Genomic DNA, 17,144 nt, shown 5'->3' with positions numbered 1-17,144 from the left:
AAAAAAAAAAAAAAAACAAAAAAAAAGTATGGGACTCCTCAGTGATGATACCTATAGATTCCAAACCCCCTTCTCTATCATTTGGATTGCCCTGGGAAGGACGAGAGAAGACTACCATCCAAACAGAGATCAGTTCTTGAACCGGGGTTGATGTTTATTTTCCTGCCACTGAGAGGTACACCAGAGTTTGCAAAGACAGTAGGAATATTTCTGTTCTCTGTGTGTATGTTGAATAGCTGTGCACCTAGCAGGGTGCCTGAGTAGGAAGTTAATTTCATTTTAAGGGCTAGAGCTTGTTACAAGTAGTGGAGCCAAGCCTTTGCACATCCATTTTCTTCAGAACCCAAGGAAAACTAGCCCATTTTGACAGCTCTACTTTTGCGCCTGTTAGTGCTCCTCTGATCCCTCTCTGACAGCAAGAGCTGGCTAATTTTGGATAATCTGTGCCCTCACACAAAGGTGTCTAATCATGGGGACTGTAGAAACTACTACATTAACAAGTTATCCAGCCTCATGCCCAGTGTCACAGTTTTTGAACAGATGGCCTCCTTCCTTCCTGTTTACTGACATGCAAGGCTCTGAGAAAAATAATTCAGTCCAATTTACAGCAAACACCACATTTCAAGAAAAGGGAAAGAACAGGTGGTGTGTATACCAAAGCCCCACTTGCTCAGGCAAAAACAGGCTTCAGAAAATTGGTTCATCAATGGAATTCTATCACAAAGTGACCATCGTATAGCGAGTTTATTTGTGCTCTAAAATAATATCAACATGCACCTTTCCACTGAGTGACTTCATGGGTCATGGCCAACATAGAACTTGGATAGGAAATCCTTTGGCCTTGGCGCTTCTGTTTCATGGAAGAACCGCATAACATGTGTCCGCTGCTTCCATACTTTAATTGTTTCTTCCAGTTCCATCTTTCCCTGAACAGCGAGGAGAGAGGTCGTCAGTCACAGTGGTCAAGTTGAAGGCATATGACACTGAAGGCCAGGATTCTATTCTCTGCTCAGCATGGACTTGTTGAATGACCTTGGGCAAGTAACTACTCTGTCTGGGCAAAGTTTCTATGTCTGGACAATGAGATGGTTGGGGTAAATGATTTCTGAGACCTTTCAGAGATTCTTTAACTCTGTGGTTAACTGGTACCAAGAGGAGAAACATATAGGTTAACAGGCTCTTATCCCATGACCACCTAACCTGACTGGCTTATGTTTCTGCTTATAATTTCTTCTGTTACTGACTGGTCTATGCTGAAGCTCCCATTGATGCTAATGTGACTGGCCAGGGGGACAGAATCAGCCCCAGGATTTGACCCCATTTATACAGGACTCATAATCAGCCTAACTGGCTCTTCCAGCTGTAAACTGACATTCAGATGAAGTGGTAACTTCTAGGGATGAGGTTCAAGAAGAATTCAAACTTTCCTCCCTATATCTTTTTTTTTTTGGGTTATAAAATGCAAGTCCCAGTGGATGTTGCCTTGATGAATCTTATCTATTTATCCAGATGATAACCTCCAAGTTCAAGTATTTCTCTGAAATACAGCAATAATCACTGCTGAACCAGTAGCTGCTTTCTAAACTTGGAGACAGTGTTCATTTGGAAAGACTGAGAAGTAGTGAACAAGTTGGTGATCTTTTAAATTGGTCAGGGAGGGTCAGTTACCTTAATGACCAGAAGATCAACCACCCTGGGGTCTGTGACGTGGGCATTCTTCATAAACATTTCTCGGACTTTATCCCGTCCCATTTTCACAGTGATGTCCAGCTGGAATTGGTGTACTAGAGAGAAAAACATTACTCAGGGTAGAAATTGTATGGTTAAAACATGTTTTTAAAACCTAGAGTCAAAGGATACTCATTGAACACATACAGGTCGCCCATTCATTCCTTCACCAAAAATTAGCCTGACCCTAGGCTAGGTGCCTGAGGATGAGACGTGTGATTCATGGCATTTGCTCTCAAGGAACTTATTATTTTGTTTGGGGAAAAAGACCACTGAATTTGAAGAGGCAGTAAAGCATTGTTCAAGAGTTTGAACAACCTGGGTTCAAATCCCAACTTTTGTTGGGTATATGATCCTGTGTAAGTTAACCTTCTTGTGCCTGAGTGTATTTTTTTTTAAATTATTTTTTTAGCCGGGTGCGGTGGCTCACGCCTGTAATCCCCAGCACTTTGGGAGGCTGAGGAGGGTGGATCACCTGAGGTCAGGAGTTTAAGACCAGCCTGGCCAACATGGCGAAACCCCATCTCTACTAAAATTACAAACATTAGCCGGGCGTGGTGGCGGGCGCCTGTAATCCCAGCTACTCGGGAGGCCGAGGCAGGAGAATCACTTCAACCCGGGAGGCGGAGGTTGCAGTGAGCTGAGATGGTGCCACTGCACTCCAGCCTGGGTGAAAGAGTGAGACTGTGTCTCAAAAAAAACAAAATTATTTTTTTGGAGACAGGGTCTTGCTCTGTGTGATCATAGCTACTTGCACCCTTGAACTCCTGGGCCCCCGTGATCCTCCTGCCTCTCAGCCCGGCAAGTTGCTGGGATTACATGCGTGAGCCATTGTCCTGGCTGAGTGTATTTATTTATCAATAAAATGAAGACAATAACAGCACATATAACTCCAGGGCTCTTGTGGAGATTTCATGAGACAATGCAAAATGCTCATAATAGTGCCTCACATGGAATAAGCTCTCAATAGACATTAGCATTATTTTTATATGGAACAATTGGCAAAAGAAAACAGGATTGAAATTAATGTAAAAGGATGTGGCCTAGGCTGTTAAGTACTACACAAACTTTGAGTTGAGGGAGACTGCTAAGGGTTTATGCAGGTTAGGGAGGCTTCAATCCAACAAGCAATTAATACCATCTTAGGTTACTTAGAGGAAGCAAAGTTTAAGATGTAGCTCCACTTGTCTAGGTGTTAAATTCTGACTGGAGGGACAGCCAGCTATGAATATAAACATAAAATCATAATATTCAACAATCCCTGATGAAGCTCCTAAAATAGTGACAAAGATTCAGTAACCTGGAACTTCAGATGAGACGTACGGATATCCTTTGAAAATTAGGTTTTAGTTACATGCATTACCACCCCCTGGGACGCTCAGCCATCAGTGGATTTGTTGATGACAAGGTCATGAACAGGGTCTTGCATGGTAGGTGGGATACACATAGGGTGACAGAGGCACACTAGGCTGTGGGGACAGCAAAATCAAGGCTCCCAGGCTAGAATGAGCACTGTAGTGAAGGAAACCAGTGTATTCCTTTGGAATACCTTGTCTTGTGGCCATTCCTGTGACATGTTCACCCTGGCCTACAGAACTATCATAACCAGCTCTGAAAACGATGAAGGCCATTTTCTGATTGAATTAGCAATAAAGTATGAACCTTAATTTTTTTTTTTTTTTTTGTAGAAACAGGATCTCACTATGTTTCCCAGGCTGGTCTGGAACTCCTGGCTTCCAGCAATCCTTGACCTCCCAAAAGGTGTTGGGATTATGGGCATGAGCCACTGCACCTCACCTGAATCTTTTTACTCCTAACTTAGTGACAGTGACAGAAAAATAAAGCCTCTGCTGAGGGACATATCAGGCCATGCTGCAAAGCAAACAAAGTTTCTGATCCAACCAAGGAAAAAGCAACAGCAGAAATCTATAGGAGAACTGGCATCCCAGCTTGATAGGTCAATGTTAACACCACAGAGGACAGAGAATCATTCACTAGAAGTAAGTGTCCAGGGTGTGCTGGAGCAGGCTCTCATGGAGAGCCAGCTTTACATATCTCTTCCCAAATCCGTCCACACTGACTTCACTTAAAAATCAATCATAGTGGGAGTATTTATACCATGGAAAATGGCAAACACTATAAATTTGAGTTTTACCTCCCACAGAGCTGTTCACCAAGGTATATTAGGAATTCCAGTAAAGAGCAGACAAAGGGACAATAAGAAGACAGATGCAAAAATAAATGCAAACTAATATGGAACCTGGAATTTTATTATTATTTTTTTAAGACAGGGTCTTGCTCTGTCACCCAGGCTGGAGTGCAATGGCATGATCATGGCTCACTGCAGCCTTGACCTTCCGGCTCAAGCAATTCTCCCACCTCAGCCTCCCAAGTAGCTGAGACTACACGCACGCACCATCACGCCCATACTTTTTTAGTTTTTTGTGGAGACGGGCATCTCACTACATTGCCTAAGCTGGTCTTGAACTCCTGGGCTTAAGCGATCCTTCTGCCTCTGCCTCCCAAAGTGCTGGGATTACAAGTGTAAGCTACCACACCTGACCAAACCTGTCCTTAGTACACGTGTGCCTAGAATCCAGGGTTTGTTTTTTTTTTTTTTTTACAATCCAGTGCTCTTTTAAGGAAGAGACTATGAGGAATCTTCCCCTACTATCAGTGCTTATCTTTCCTGCATTTTTTATTTTAGATTCCTGACCAACTTTGGGAACAAAAAAACAAGATTTCTCTGGGCATACTTACGGGAGCTTGTGCCCATCAGCTCCCATTCCTCATGATCTCCTGAACTACTACACAGCAGGGCACTGGGTGATGAATCTTCTCATCAGCAAAATGTTCACATGCATAAATGCAACATTTTACTTACAGTTTCAGGAGGTTACAGATCCTTGAGTGCCCATCCTCAGATTAAGAACCCTTGTCTCTAGAAAGACAAATTCCAAATAGGTCTGTCCCAGGCTCCCTCCTCCCATCCCAACACTCTGAATGCACCCCCCAACCAGCGAGAAAGGCTGCAGAAAAGCAAATGGAAATAGCCTAGCCATAGACTGAATCGTTCCTTGGTCTAAATCTGTGGCAAACCAGCAATGATTTTGCCCCCCAGAACATTTGGTAGTGTCTGGAAGCATTTTTGGTTGTCACACCCATGGGGTGGGTGCTACTGGCATCTTGTGGGTAGAGGCCAGGGATGCCGCTAAACATCCTATGATGCAGGGGACAGCCCTGCACAGCAATCGTCCAGCCCACATGCCACTGTTGAGAAACCCTGATGTACATCAGTTCCAATTGTTCTTTCTCAACTCACAAATTCCTGGCTTATTCTTTGAATCCTGAATACTTCTATTTCAATTTGAAAAAATCTGAGAGGCTCAAAAGGAAGTACCCCTTTTGGGTGAAGGTGACTTTTCCACAGTCTCTGTGTGCTTTTCTGAAGTTATTGTTAAGGCTTTCTTGAGTCCAGAAGGCTCTGACAGATTCGGAGGGACAATCGGATACTGCTCTCAGTTATTTGCTCCAATTCATTTTGGTTGCATTCATACAAGTCACAAGGCCTGTATTCTTAGATGGGAAGGCAGCATAGTATAATGGAAAATAATGTGGGATTAGGGGTCAAATAAGCTGGGTAAGGTCTCCAGATCATTATAAATTATGATCTTGCCTGGGGTACAGCCTCCTTAGCCTATCATCTCATCTAAAAAAAATAGGAAAGAAAATAAACTCTAACCTAATTCTTTTACAGGAATATAGTGAAAAATCAAGTGACACCTTGTAAAGCATGATCCAAATGCTGGCTGTTAAAACTGTCACACTTTTTCCCCCATACCTCTATAATACCTTGGGTTTAATTATCTGGTTAAATGCCTATAATAGACTAGACCATAAGACTAGACCATCAGACCCTTGAAGGCAGGGTTGTGTTTTATTCATTTTTGTATCTCTCTAGGCATCTAGTACTGACTCTGAAGTACAACAGATACTTAATGAAATGGAAGTTAAATGAATGAACTGTCTCTATAGAAAGTCTCCTGTTATCTTACGACCAGCAAACAGCATGTCATATTTTTTCCAAGGAAGGATTCAAAGGCAGTTCTATCCCTGTGCTCCCATGCAAAACTGGGCCCTGGGAGATTCAGGGAAAACTGCAGTAGAAGCTAAGAGCCGGGTATTAGGGGTTTACAGGTAGGCTCTTCTACTTCCTAACGATGTCATCTGAGACAAACTTATGTGCCTCAGTTTTCTCATCTACAAGGCAGGGAAACTATTAGAGCCCACCCTAAAATAAGGCATAGTGCTGAGTCATATGTAAGCATTTCAATAAACGTTAGTTATCAGCCAGTCACAGTGGCTCATGCCTGTAATCCCAGCACTTTGGCAGGCTGAGGCCAGCGGATCACCTGAGGTCAGAAGTTCGAGACAGCCTGGCCAACATGGTGAAACCCCATCTCTACTAAAAATACAAAAGTTAGCCAGGTGTGGTGGTGCGCGCCTATAATCCCAGCTACTTGGGAGGCTGAGGCATGGGGAATCACTTGAACCCGGGAGGCGGAGGTTGCAGTGAGCCGAGATCGCGCCATTGCACTCCAGCCTGGGAGACAGAGCGAGACTGTCTCAAAAAAAAAAAAAAAAGTGAGTTAACAATACTATTTTTTTCATTAAATACTTAAAATTTTACTTTTGTTTATTAATGCTCAGGCTGTTCTAAGTTATTGACACTATTTTCCCCTTCCTTGATTTGATTCCTCAGCTGGAGTCCTGATGATGGATACCATAAAACCCATGTGGCACAGGTCTGTGTAACTGGCCAGCTGCAGATCACTGATCTTCCCCATAGGGATGCACACTCCTTGACCCCTTCTTTTCTCTCCTCTTCCCTTGCTCTTTAGGCTCCTGTAACCCTCTGCCTTCTTTTCCTCCTCTCAAGACCCTTCTGACTTTAGGACTTTCTTCCCAAAACAGAATTTGAGGGAAGGTCTTGGGAGGGGATGGTTTAGAAAGAGCTGGATTCTCAGAGTCAGGATACCTGGGTTCTGTCTTCTACTTGGCCACTGATTTACCCTTCACAAGCCACCCTTTTTCAATGTGGTCCTCCTTCCCCCAGCACCTTCTTCCTGCAACCAGAGAGGGCTCTGGGTACTCCTAGAAGTATTCTGCCAGGTAAACATTATGTTTTCAAACTTCTGAATTTGAATGCACCACCCCAAAACACACACACATACACATACACACTGCTGCTGTCACTCCCCACACACATCTTTTATCTGCCTGCCCCTGAAGGCATCTGAATTTGCAGTCCCTGAACCAGCGGATCACTCAAGTTTCTCCTTCTCTAGTAAGGCGTGGGTTTAAGTTCTGGTCAGTAGCAATTTTTCCAAAAGTCAGCTTGAGGACAGGGACTCTGTGGGGCAGAGACGGTTCTCATATGTCAAAGAACTGGGTTCTGCTTGGAAGCTGCTGCTAAGGTAAGCCCTATAAATAACAAAAATAACAACAAAAACAATGGCAGCAGCTAATATTTAATGAGTTAAATATGCACCAAGCCCTGTTTTAAGCACTCTAGATATTTTAACTTAATACAGTAACTTTCTGAAGAAGGAATTATCATTCCCATTTTAAAGATGAAGAAACAGGAACAGATGAAATACCTGGCCCAAAGTCACATAGCTAGTTGAGGGCAGCGCCTGAATAAAAGTCCATGCTCCTAACCACCACATTCTACCGCCTCTTCACACACACACAAGCAGGGACTCCACAGCCCTGAGGAGTGGCACCATGCTCCAGCTCACTCAAAAACACCTCTTTCTCACGCTTCGGGAGGCCAAGACGGGCGGATCACGAGGTCAGGAGATCGAGACCATCCTGGCTAACACGGTGAAACCCCGTCTCTACTAAAAATACAAAAACATATGCCGGGCGTGGTGGCGGGCGCCTGTAATCCCAGCTACTTGGGAGACTGAGGCAGGAGCATGGCGAGAACCCAGGAGGCGGGGCTTGCAGTGAGCCGAGATCGCACCACTGCCTCCAGCCTGAGCAACAGAGCGAGACTTCGTCTCAAAACAAAAACAAAAAATCAAAAAAAACAAACACCTCTTTCTCCGACTAGCATTACGCGCCATGTGAAAACACCGAGTCAGGTCGGGCGCAGTGGCTCACGCCTGTAATCCCAGTACTTTGGGAGGCCAAGGCCAGCGGATCACTTGAGGTCAGGAGTTGGAGACCAGCCTGGCCAACATGGTGAAATCCCGTCTCTACTAAAGATACAAAAATTAGCCAGGCGTGCTAGCGAACGCCTGTAGTCCCAGCTACTCGGGGAGGCTGAGGTAGGAGAATCGCTTGAACGCAGGAGGCAGAGGTTGCAGTGAGCCGAGATCGTGCCACTTCACTCCAGGCTGGGCTACACAGCGAGACTCTGTCACAAACAAAACAAAAAATCCAACGGGCATCTAAATTACACTCTGCAACTCTAGACTTTGGGTTCCAGGTACACCAGTGGCTCGGCCTGGGCCCTGGGCACATCACTTCGCCTCTCGGTGCCTCCGCTGCCTCACCCACAAAGTGAGTGTGTCACTGACAGTCCTCGTCCTCCTGCCAATTGCGGGGGACAAAACAGACCAAAGCTCCGAGGGCACCGTACGAATGCTGGGGACGGCCGGTCTGACCACGGCGCCGCCGCCGGATCCGGCCCATGGTAGGCTCCGGTGACGCTCTTCCCCTGAAGCACCCGCAATCGCCTCTGCCCAAATTGGTGACCTCAGCTCGGCCCATGAGAAACCCCGGCTGGGCCGGCTACGACCTTGAGCGGCGGCCTCCGGGTCCCCACGTAAGCCGCTGCCTCTCACCAGTGTTCGGCACCTCCCGATACCAGGCGCGGTAGAGCTCGCGCACCCTCCGCTTGGCCTCGTTCATGTCCCGACTGAAAATGGGCTTCACAAAGGTGCTGGCGGTAGACGCAGCTTGGCGGACGCCGCTCGCCGCCATCTTGCCAAAGTATCCACTCCACAACCCCACCTCTTTGCTAGCCGCGGGTGCGACTCGCGGGCGAATGTCTTTTCTCATTGGCTGAGGGGGAATGCCCCGCCTGTATGCTGGGTGGGCGGGAGGATGACTGTAAGGCTCTCCGATTGGCTGCGAAGCCTCTCTCTGGCTGAGCGAAGGGTGGGGGCTGCGCATGCTCATCTACAGAAGCGCCGCTTGGCCTTTGGACTAACCTATCTGTCGCGCTAACGGGCCGGCGTCGCCGCCAGGGGACGCTCGGGCAGCAGGGTGGTCGCTGGGTGGTGAGCTGGCGCCGGGGACGCCGAGCGACTGCGGGGCTTCTGTCAGCGTCCTGCTATGCGGCTGCCCGCCTCGCTCCCTGGTAGTGTCCGTGGACGCGCAGGCCTTGAAGAACCTCCTCGCGGCGGGCCCCCGAGGTAACTTCTGAGGCAGATAATGGCGCCTGGACTGCGGTGGCGCTTGCCCTGCCGCCTGGCGGCTTTCTGCAGGGCCAGGGTATACTTGTTTTTCTGTAAACCAACTCTTCCTTAGCGCAGGAGAGGTGTGAAAGCGCCGACGCGTCTCCAGAGCCCCGGGAGGAAGGCTGTAACGGCAGCCCCATCGTAGACAGGGACATTCGCATCCCGAGCCCTGGATCTCTGAAAAGCAGACCAGAATTTGGAAGCTGGACGGAACCTTAGATCGTCCATTCTGGGTGTCTCTCTTCGCTGGCGTTTTCCCACGAGAGGAACCTACAAGTGTCAAGGAAAAAAGGACAGCTAACCACAGGGCAGGCCACGGGCAAGATATCTCAGTGTTCTCCGCTCTCAGGTCAGGTAGGTACCGTCGGCATCCCCATTTTACAGATGAGGAAACTCAGGTGGCCCAGAGTCTAGGTCACGTGACAGATCGCCCCCCACCTGCCTGACTCCTGCCTAAGAGTCTCGGTCTTTTTCTGAAGGTGCAGTTGACAGGAGCCTGTGAGTACTGGGGAAGGGCCAGGGGCCAGGACTGAGCTTACCCCTGCATCTAGTCCAAACTTTCCCATTTCGAAGGTTTAAAAGACCAGATACACTTTTTTCTTCCTTATTATCTTTTAAAATGTATATATTCAAGTGAGCTATAAAAAAGGAAGCACGTAACATACATAAATTATAAAGCATAATAATAAAATGGAAGCTTTTGAACTTCAGGACTGACTTAAGAAGTTGTAACACACTTAAGGTTTATATGAAGTGTCCTTAGATGTCCTTAGTAGCCACTGTTCTCTAGTTTTCTAGGTACATTAACTTGGCTAGGCCCCACAACACACCAGTGAGATAGTGTTGATATATCCTTTTTTTTTTTTTTGAGACAGTGAGACTCACCTAGGCTGGACTGCAATGGTGCAGTTAGAATCACAGAGGTAGATATCATGGTATAGGTGCTGTGAGAGTCAGAAAACCGACTGTGGCACCAGCTGCCTGGGCTTCAACCCCAATGCTGTAAAGTAACTTAGTCTCTTTGTGCCTCAGTTTTCTCATCTATAAAATGAGTATATCAGCTGGGGGTGGTGGCTCACACCTGTAATCCCAGCACTTTGGGAGGCCAAGGCGGGTGTATCACCTGAGGTCAGGAGTTCGAGACCAGCCTGGCCAACATGGTGAAACCCTGTCTCTACTAAAAATACAAAAATTAGCTGGCGTGGTGGTGGGCACCTGTAATCTCAGCTAGTCGGGAGGCTGAGGCAGGAGAATTGCTTGAGCCTGGGAGGCGGAGGTTGCGGTGAGCCAAGATTGCGCCACTGGACTCTAGTCTGGGCGACAGAGTGAGACCCTTTCTCAAAAAAAAAAAAAAAAACCTCTAAACAACTTACAAACCGGGAGAAAAATTTTGCAAATCACATGTTCCATAAGGGACTTGTATCTAGCATACATAAAATTCTTACAACTCAATAATGAAAAGACAAATAGCCAAATTTAGAAATGGGCAAGGGTGGCAACACAAGTACTGGTGAGGATGTGAAGCAACAGGAACTCTCCTTACTGGTAGGAATGCAAAATGATACAGCAACTTTGGAAGACAGTTTGGCTTTCTTACAAAACTAAACATACTCCTATCAGAAGATCCAGCCATTGCACTTCTTAGTGTTTACCTAAATGAGCTGAAAACTTATGTCCACACAGAAACCTGCACATGGATGTTTAGAGCAGCTTTATTTGTAATTGCCAAAACTTGAAAGCAACCTAGATGTCCTTTAGCAGGTGAATGGATAAATAAACTGTGGTATATCCAGACAATGAACTGTATTGAGCACTAGAAAGAAATGAGCTATTAAGCCGTGAAAAGGCATGGAGAAACCTTAAATGCATATTACTAAGTGAAAGAAGCCAATCTGAAAAAGCTACATACTGTATGATTCCAACTATATTACATCCTGGAAAATGTAAAACTATGGAAACAGTAAAAAGATGGCAGGGGCTGGGAGTGGGGAGAAATGCACAGAGGTGGTGCACAGAGAATGTTTAGGGTAGTGAAATTACTCTGGACGATATAAAGGTGGATACATGTTATTACAAATTTGTCAAACCCTACAGGATGTACAACACCAAGAGTGAAACCAAATGTAAACTATGGGATATGGGTGATACTGGTGTGTCAGTACAGCACCATTGCTTGTAACAAATGTTTCTTCTGGTGCCTGATGTTGATGGTGTGGGGAGGCTCTGAGTGTGTGGGGGGTAGGGGAACCCTGTATTTTCTGTTCAGTTTTGCTGTGAACTCAAAACTGCTCTTAAAGATGAAATTTTTATTTTAATGGGCAAATTATTTGAATAACCAGTTCTCCAAAGAGGATATACAGATGACCAATACGTATATGAAAAGACATTTAACATCATGAACCATTAGGGAAATACAAATCAAAGCCCTCATGAGATAGCATTTCTCACTCAGTAGAATGGCTAGAATAAAAAAGACAGATACAGCCAGGCACGGTGGCTCACGCCTGTAATCCCAGCACTTTGAGAGGCCAAGGCTGGTAGATAACTTGAGTTCAGGAGTTCGAGACCAGGCTGGCCAACATGTTGAAACCCCTTCTCTACTAAAAATAGGAAAAATAGCTGGGCATGGTTGTGCGTGCCTGTAATCCCAGCTACTGGGGAAGCTGAGGCAGGAGAATTGCTTGACTCGGGAGGTGGAGGTTGCAGTGAGCCAAGGTCACACCATTGCACTCCAGCCTGGGTGACACAGCAAGACTCCATCTCAAAAAAAAAAAAAAAGAGGACAAAAGTTAGTGTTGGCAAAAATGTAGAGAAATTAGAACTTTCATACTTTGTTGGTGGGAATGTAAAATGGTGTAGCCATTTGAGAAAACAGTCTGGCAGTTTCTTAAACAGTTAAATATAGCCAGGAAGAAGCACCGCTTGAGCTTAGGAGTTTGAGACCAGACTAGGCAAAATAGACTCTATTTAAAAAAAAAAAAAAAAAAAAAGTTAAACGTAGACTTACTATATGATCCAACAATTCCAATCCTAGGTACTTACCCTGAAGAAATTTTTGTCCACACAAAAACTTGTATGCAAATGTTCATAGCAGCATTGTTCACCATAGCCAAAAACTAAAAACACCCAAATGCCTATCTGTTGATAAGTGGATAAATAGAATGTGGTCTGTCAGCCAGGCATGGTGGCTCATTCCTGTAATCTCAGGATTGCTTGAGGCCAGGAGTTTGAGAACAGCTTGGGCAACGTAGTGAGACTGCATCTCTACAAAAATTAGTTTAAAATAGCTGAGCATGGTGGTACGTGTCTGTAGTCCCAGCTACTCAGGAGGCTGAGGTAGGAGGATTGCTTGAACCCAGGAGTTCGAGCTTACCATAAGCTATGATCCTACCACTGTACTCCAGCCTGGGTGACAAAAAAACAAACCTAAACAAAACCCAAAATAATGGTGATATGGTTTGGATGTTTGTCCCCTCCAAATCTCATGTTGAAATGTCATCCCCAGTGTTGGAGTTGAAGCCTGGTGGGAGGTGAATGGATCATGGAGGCAGATCTCTCATGAACAGCTTCGCACCATCCCCTTGGTGATGAGTGAGTTCATCTGCAATCTGGTTGTTTAAAGGTGTATGGCATCTCCCGCTTTGCTCTCTTGCTCCTGCTGTCACCATGTGACATCCCTGCTCTCCCTTTTCCTTCTGCTGTGATTGGAAGCTTCCTGAGGCCCTCACCAGGAGCAGATGCTGGAGCGTTGCTTGCACAGCCTGCAGAACTCTAAGTCAATTAAACCTCTTTTTTTTCCTCTCTCTCTCTTTTTTTTTTTTTTGAGGTGGAGTCTTGCTCTGTTGCCCAGGCTGGAGGGTGATGGCACGATCTCAGCTCACTGTAACCTCTGCCTCCTGGGTTCAAGTGGTTCTCCTGCTTCAGCCTTCCGAGTAGGTGGGATTATAGGTGCACGCCACCATGCCTGGCTAATTTTTGTATTTTTAGTAGAGGCAAGGTTTCACCATGTTGGTCAGGCTGGTCTCAAACTCCTGACCTCAAGTGATCCACCCACATCAGCCTCCCAATGTGTGGGATTACAGTCATGAGCCACCACGCCCAGCCTAAACCTCTTTTCTCTACGAATCACCCAGCCTCAGGTATTTCTTTATAGCAATGCAAGAAGGGCCTAATACATGTGGTATATCCATGTAATGGATACTGTTCAGCAATGTTGAACCCTGAAAATACACTAAGCGAAAAAAGCTAAACACAAATAGCACATATCATATTGTTCTCCTTATATAAAGGATTCAGAAGAGACAAATCTATAGAGACAGAAGATGAGTGGTTATCAGATGCTGAGAGTGAAAATGGGGACTGAATGTGAAAGGCACAAGGTTTCCTTTTTTCTTGGGCAGGGGGCAGTGGACAGAGGAGTCTCACTGTGTCACCCAGGCTGGAGTGCAGTGGTGCGATCTCGGCTCACTGCAGCCTCCGTCTCCTGGGTTCAAGCGATTCTCTTGCCTCAGCCTCCCAAGTAGCTGGGATTACAGGCGTGCACCATCATACCTGGCTAATTTTTGTATTTTTAGTAGAGACAGGTTTTTGCCATGTTGGCCAGACTGTTTTCGAACTCCTAACCTGTGATCTGCCCATCTCGGCCTACCAAAGTGCTGGGATTACAAGGGTGAGCCACCCTGCCCGGCCTTAAGGTTTCTTTTAAGACTGATGGCAATACTCTAAAATTAGTTTGTGATGACAGTGTACAACTTTTAAAATATACTAAAATTTGGCCGGGCGTGGTGGCTCAAGCCTGTAATCTCAGCACTTTGGGAGGCCGAGACGGGCAGATCACGAGGTCAGGAGATTGAGACCATCCTGGCTAACCCGGTGAAACCCCGTCTCTACTAAAAAAATACAAAAAATTAGCCGGGCGAGGTGGCGGCGCCTGTAGTCCCAGCTACTCGGGAGGCTGAGGCAGGAGAATGGCAGGAACCCGGAAGGCGGAGCTTGCAGTGAGCTGAGATCCCGCCGCTGCACTCCAGGCTGGGCGACAGAGCCAGACTCCGTCTCAAAAAAAAAAAATACTAAAATTCATTTAGTTTTACACTTAAAATGGGTGAAGGAGATATTTTATAGTATGTAAATTACATCACAGTAAAGCCACTGAGGGGCGGAAATGGCCCTTAATCATTTTTTAAATGTGTAGAGTTCAGTGTAATTTAGTGAATGGTGCCTTTTTGCTATCATACCTTAAAAAGGGGAAAAAACCTTATTCTTATTAACAAGAGTGATTTTAGAAAATTGGAAAAGAACAGAACAGTTCTGAAAATAAATATCCTCCATAGTGATAGAGGCAATGTGGTATATAGTAAAAAGAATTTGAACTTTAGAGTCACACCCTGACATCAGCTACAAGCTGTATGTCAAGTTACCTTTCCTCCACGAACTGTAGTTTCTGCATGTATAAAATGGGGATAAGGATGACTACCACACAGTAGGATTAAATGAGACAACGTATATAATATGAAGTGCCTAGAAGAGTGTCAGGTGGACACAGATGTTTGATAAATGTTAGTTTTCTTTTCCTTTGTCTACTAATCAGATTATGAGAATTCTGTTAACTTTCTTTAATCTCAGGCTTCACACCTTTCAGAGTAGATCTTAGTGACTAAGAGCCACTGAAGGGCAGCAGCCTTGTTCAGGGGGATGGTTGGAGAACATCCAGCAGATTGTCTTCAAACTGTGTTTGCATCTTAAGCCTCTTATTTTTTACCTACATTGTAATTATGGTTTAATACAAATGGAGATTTCTTTTTTTGTTTTGAGACAGAGTCTGACTCTGTCGCCCAGGCTGGAGTACAGTGACGCGATCTTGGCTCACTGCAAGCTCCGCCTCCTGGGTTCACGCTATTATCCTGGATCAGCCTCCCGAGTAGCTGGTGCTATGAGTAGCTGGGACTACAGGCGCCTGCCACCACGCCCGGCTAATTTTTTTTGTTTGTTTGTTTGTTTGTTTTTTTTGAGACGGAGTCTCGCTCTGTCACCCAGGCTGGAGTGCGGTGACGCGATCTCGGCTCACTGCAAGCTCCGCCTCCCGGGTTTACGCCATTCTCCTGCCTCAGCCTCCCGAGTAGCTGGGATTACAGGCGCCAGCCACCTCGCCCGGGTAGTTTTTCGTATTTTTTAGTAGAGACGGGGTTTCACCGTGTTAGCCAGGATGGTCTCGATCTCCTGACCTCGTGATCCGCCCGTCTCGGCCTCCCGAAGTGCTGGGATTACAGGCTTGAGCCACCGCGCCTGGCTTTTTTTTGTATTTTTACTAGAGACGGGGTCTCATCGTGTTAGCCAGGATAGTCTCGATCTCCTGACCTTGTGATCTGCCCACCTCGGCCTCCCAAAGCGCTGGGATTACAAGCGAGAGCCACCGCGCCCGGCCCAAATAGAGATTTCTAAAGATAGGTTCATGTACTTTTTTTTTGAGATGGAGTCTTGCTCTGTGGCCCAGACTGGAGTGCAGTGGCACAATCTCAGCACACTGCAACCTCTGTCTCCCAGGTTCAAGCAATTCTGCCTCAGCCTCCTGAGTAGGTGGGATTACAGGCACCCACCACCATGCCCGGCTAATTTTTGTATTTTTAGTAGAGACGGGGTATTGCCATGTTAGCCAGGCTGATCTCAAACTCCTGACCTGAGGTGATCCACCTGCTTTGGCCTCCCAAAGTGCTGGGATTACAGGAGTGAGCCACCATACCCGGCCCCTTTCATGCACTTTTATCCAAGATTGAGAAATGTCAGTGTCTGTAGCAAATAATATTGCTCTTTTTGGTGATAGGTGTTGATATAGATAGGGATAAGGGTTAACCACCTACCTGGCCTCTTTTCGCCACTGTCCTTAGTGCCCAGAGAATGTTAAATTGGGTTGAATTGAAGCCCTCAGCATTTAAGGGACTTGTGTAGTTGCTAGTAGAGTGAGAACCAGATCCCAGAATTTCTTACCCCAGTTCAGTGTTTCACTGCCTCTCTCCTCACCCCCACCCCTCTTTTTGCTTCAGTTTAAAGATCCCCTGCCTAAGATGGCCAAGCATCTGTTTGTGTCCTTCTTCTCTGAGATCACAATAAAGTCAGTGTTAAGAGCAGAGGGTCTTTTTTATTCCAGTGGCATATGGGCTCATAGGGCTCCAAGATGCAAGCCAAAGCAAGGGGGAGGTATCAGGAACTGGAAACAATTCCTCAGAGCCCACATATACAGCCACACATTGCCTCATACTTCTGCTTTTCTTTCTTGTCCCGATAAGGAAGAGAGTGACTTTTATCATTTTTCCTATATTATATGGCACATTTTAAATTAAATGTTTATGTTGAGATGATATAGATTCATTTGTATAATCAGTAATACAGAGCGGTCAGGTGTACCCACTACCCAGTTTCCCCCAATGGTAACATCTTGTAAAACGGTAGTAAAATGTCACGACTAGGATATTGACATTAATATAATCAAGATACAGACTATCTCCATCACTACAAGGATTCTTCATATTGCCTTTCCCTCTCCCCCTCCTTAGTCCCTGACAAAGGAACTTCATTTCTGTAATTTTTGTTTTTTGAGACAGCATCTTACTCTGTGGCCCAGGCTGGAGTGTAGTGATACAATCTTCACTCACTGCAGCCTCCCCTTGAGATCCTTCCACCTCAGCCTCCCAAGTAGCTGGGACTACAGGCACATACCACCATGTACAGCTAAATTGTTTTGTATTTCTTTTGTAGGGACTGGGTCTTACATTGTTGCCCAGGCTCGTCTCAAACTCCTGGGCTCAAGCAATCCTCCCACCTCAGCCTCCCAAAGTGCTGGGATTACAGGCGTGAGCCACCTTGCTGTACCCATTTCTATAATTTGATCATTTCAAGATTATGATATAAATGAAATCATACACTATATGACCTTTTGGCTAGGCTTTTTTT

General features: G+C 45.8%; 2 protein-coding genes and 1 long non-coding RNA gene across 3 annotated transcripts in view; 2 read left to right on the top strand and 1 right to left on the bottom strand.

The window, feature by feature from the left end:
- SMDT1 (single-pass membrane protein with aspartate-rich tail 1) overlaps positions 1-17,144 on the top strand; it is a 43,337-nt gene that overhangs the window by 5,437 nt on the left and 20,756 nt on the right. Inside the window, exon 1 of the mRNA XM_011978743.1 lies at positions 8,886-9,554. The gene's annotated coding sequence lies outside the window, so the exon portion shown is untranslated. Of the gene's footprint in view, positions 9,555-17,144 lie in introns of the transcript that reaches the window.
- Positions 130-8,855, bottom strand: NDUFA6 (NADH dehydrogenase (ubiquinone) 1 alpha subcomplex, 6, 14kDa). The gene is made up of 3 exons (XM_011978746.1): positions 8,583-8,855; positions 1,669-1,784; positions 130-926 (listed from the first exon to the last, which is right to left on the bottom strand). The coding sequence occupies exons 1-3, from the start codon at positions 8,797-8,799 to the stop codon at positions 795-797; spliced, it is 465 nt and encodes a 154-aa protein (XP_011834136.1). The 5' UTR covers positions 8,800-8,855; the 3' UTR covers positions 130-794.
- On the top strand, positions 8,910-9,906 carry LOC105538804. Its single transcript, XR_001005967.1, has 2 exons — positions 8,910-9,155; positions 9,271-9,906. It is a non-coding gene; the product is annotated as an uncharacterized LOC105538804 (long non-coding RNA).

Source organism: Mandrillus leucophaeus, unplaced genomic scaffold (assembly GCF_000951045.1).
Source record: "Mandrillus leucophaeus isolate KB7577 unplaced genomic scaffold, Mleu.le_1.0 Scaffold2, whole genome shotgun sequence".
Classification (NCBI taxonomy): domain Eukaryota; kingdom Metazoa; phylum Chordata; class Mammalia; order Primates; family Cercopithecidae; genus Mandrillus; species Mandrillus leucophaeus.
Note: the sequence above shows the minus strand (reverse complement) of the source record. Positions and strands in the feature narration are given on the sequence as shown.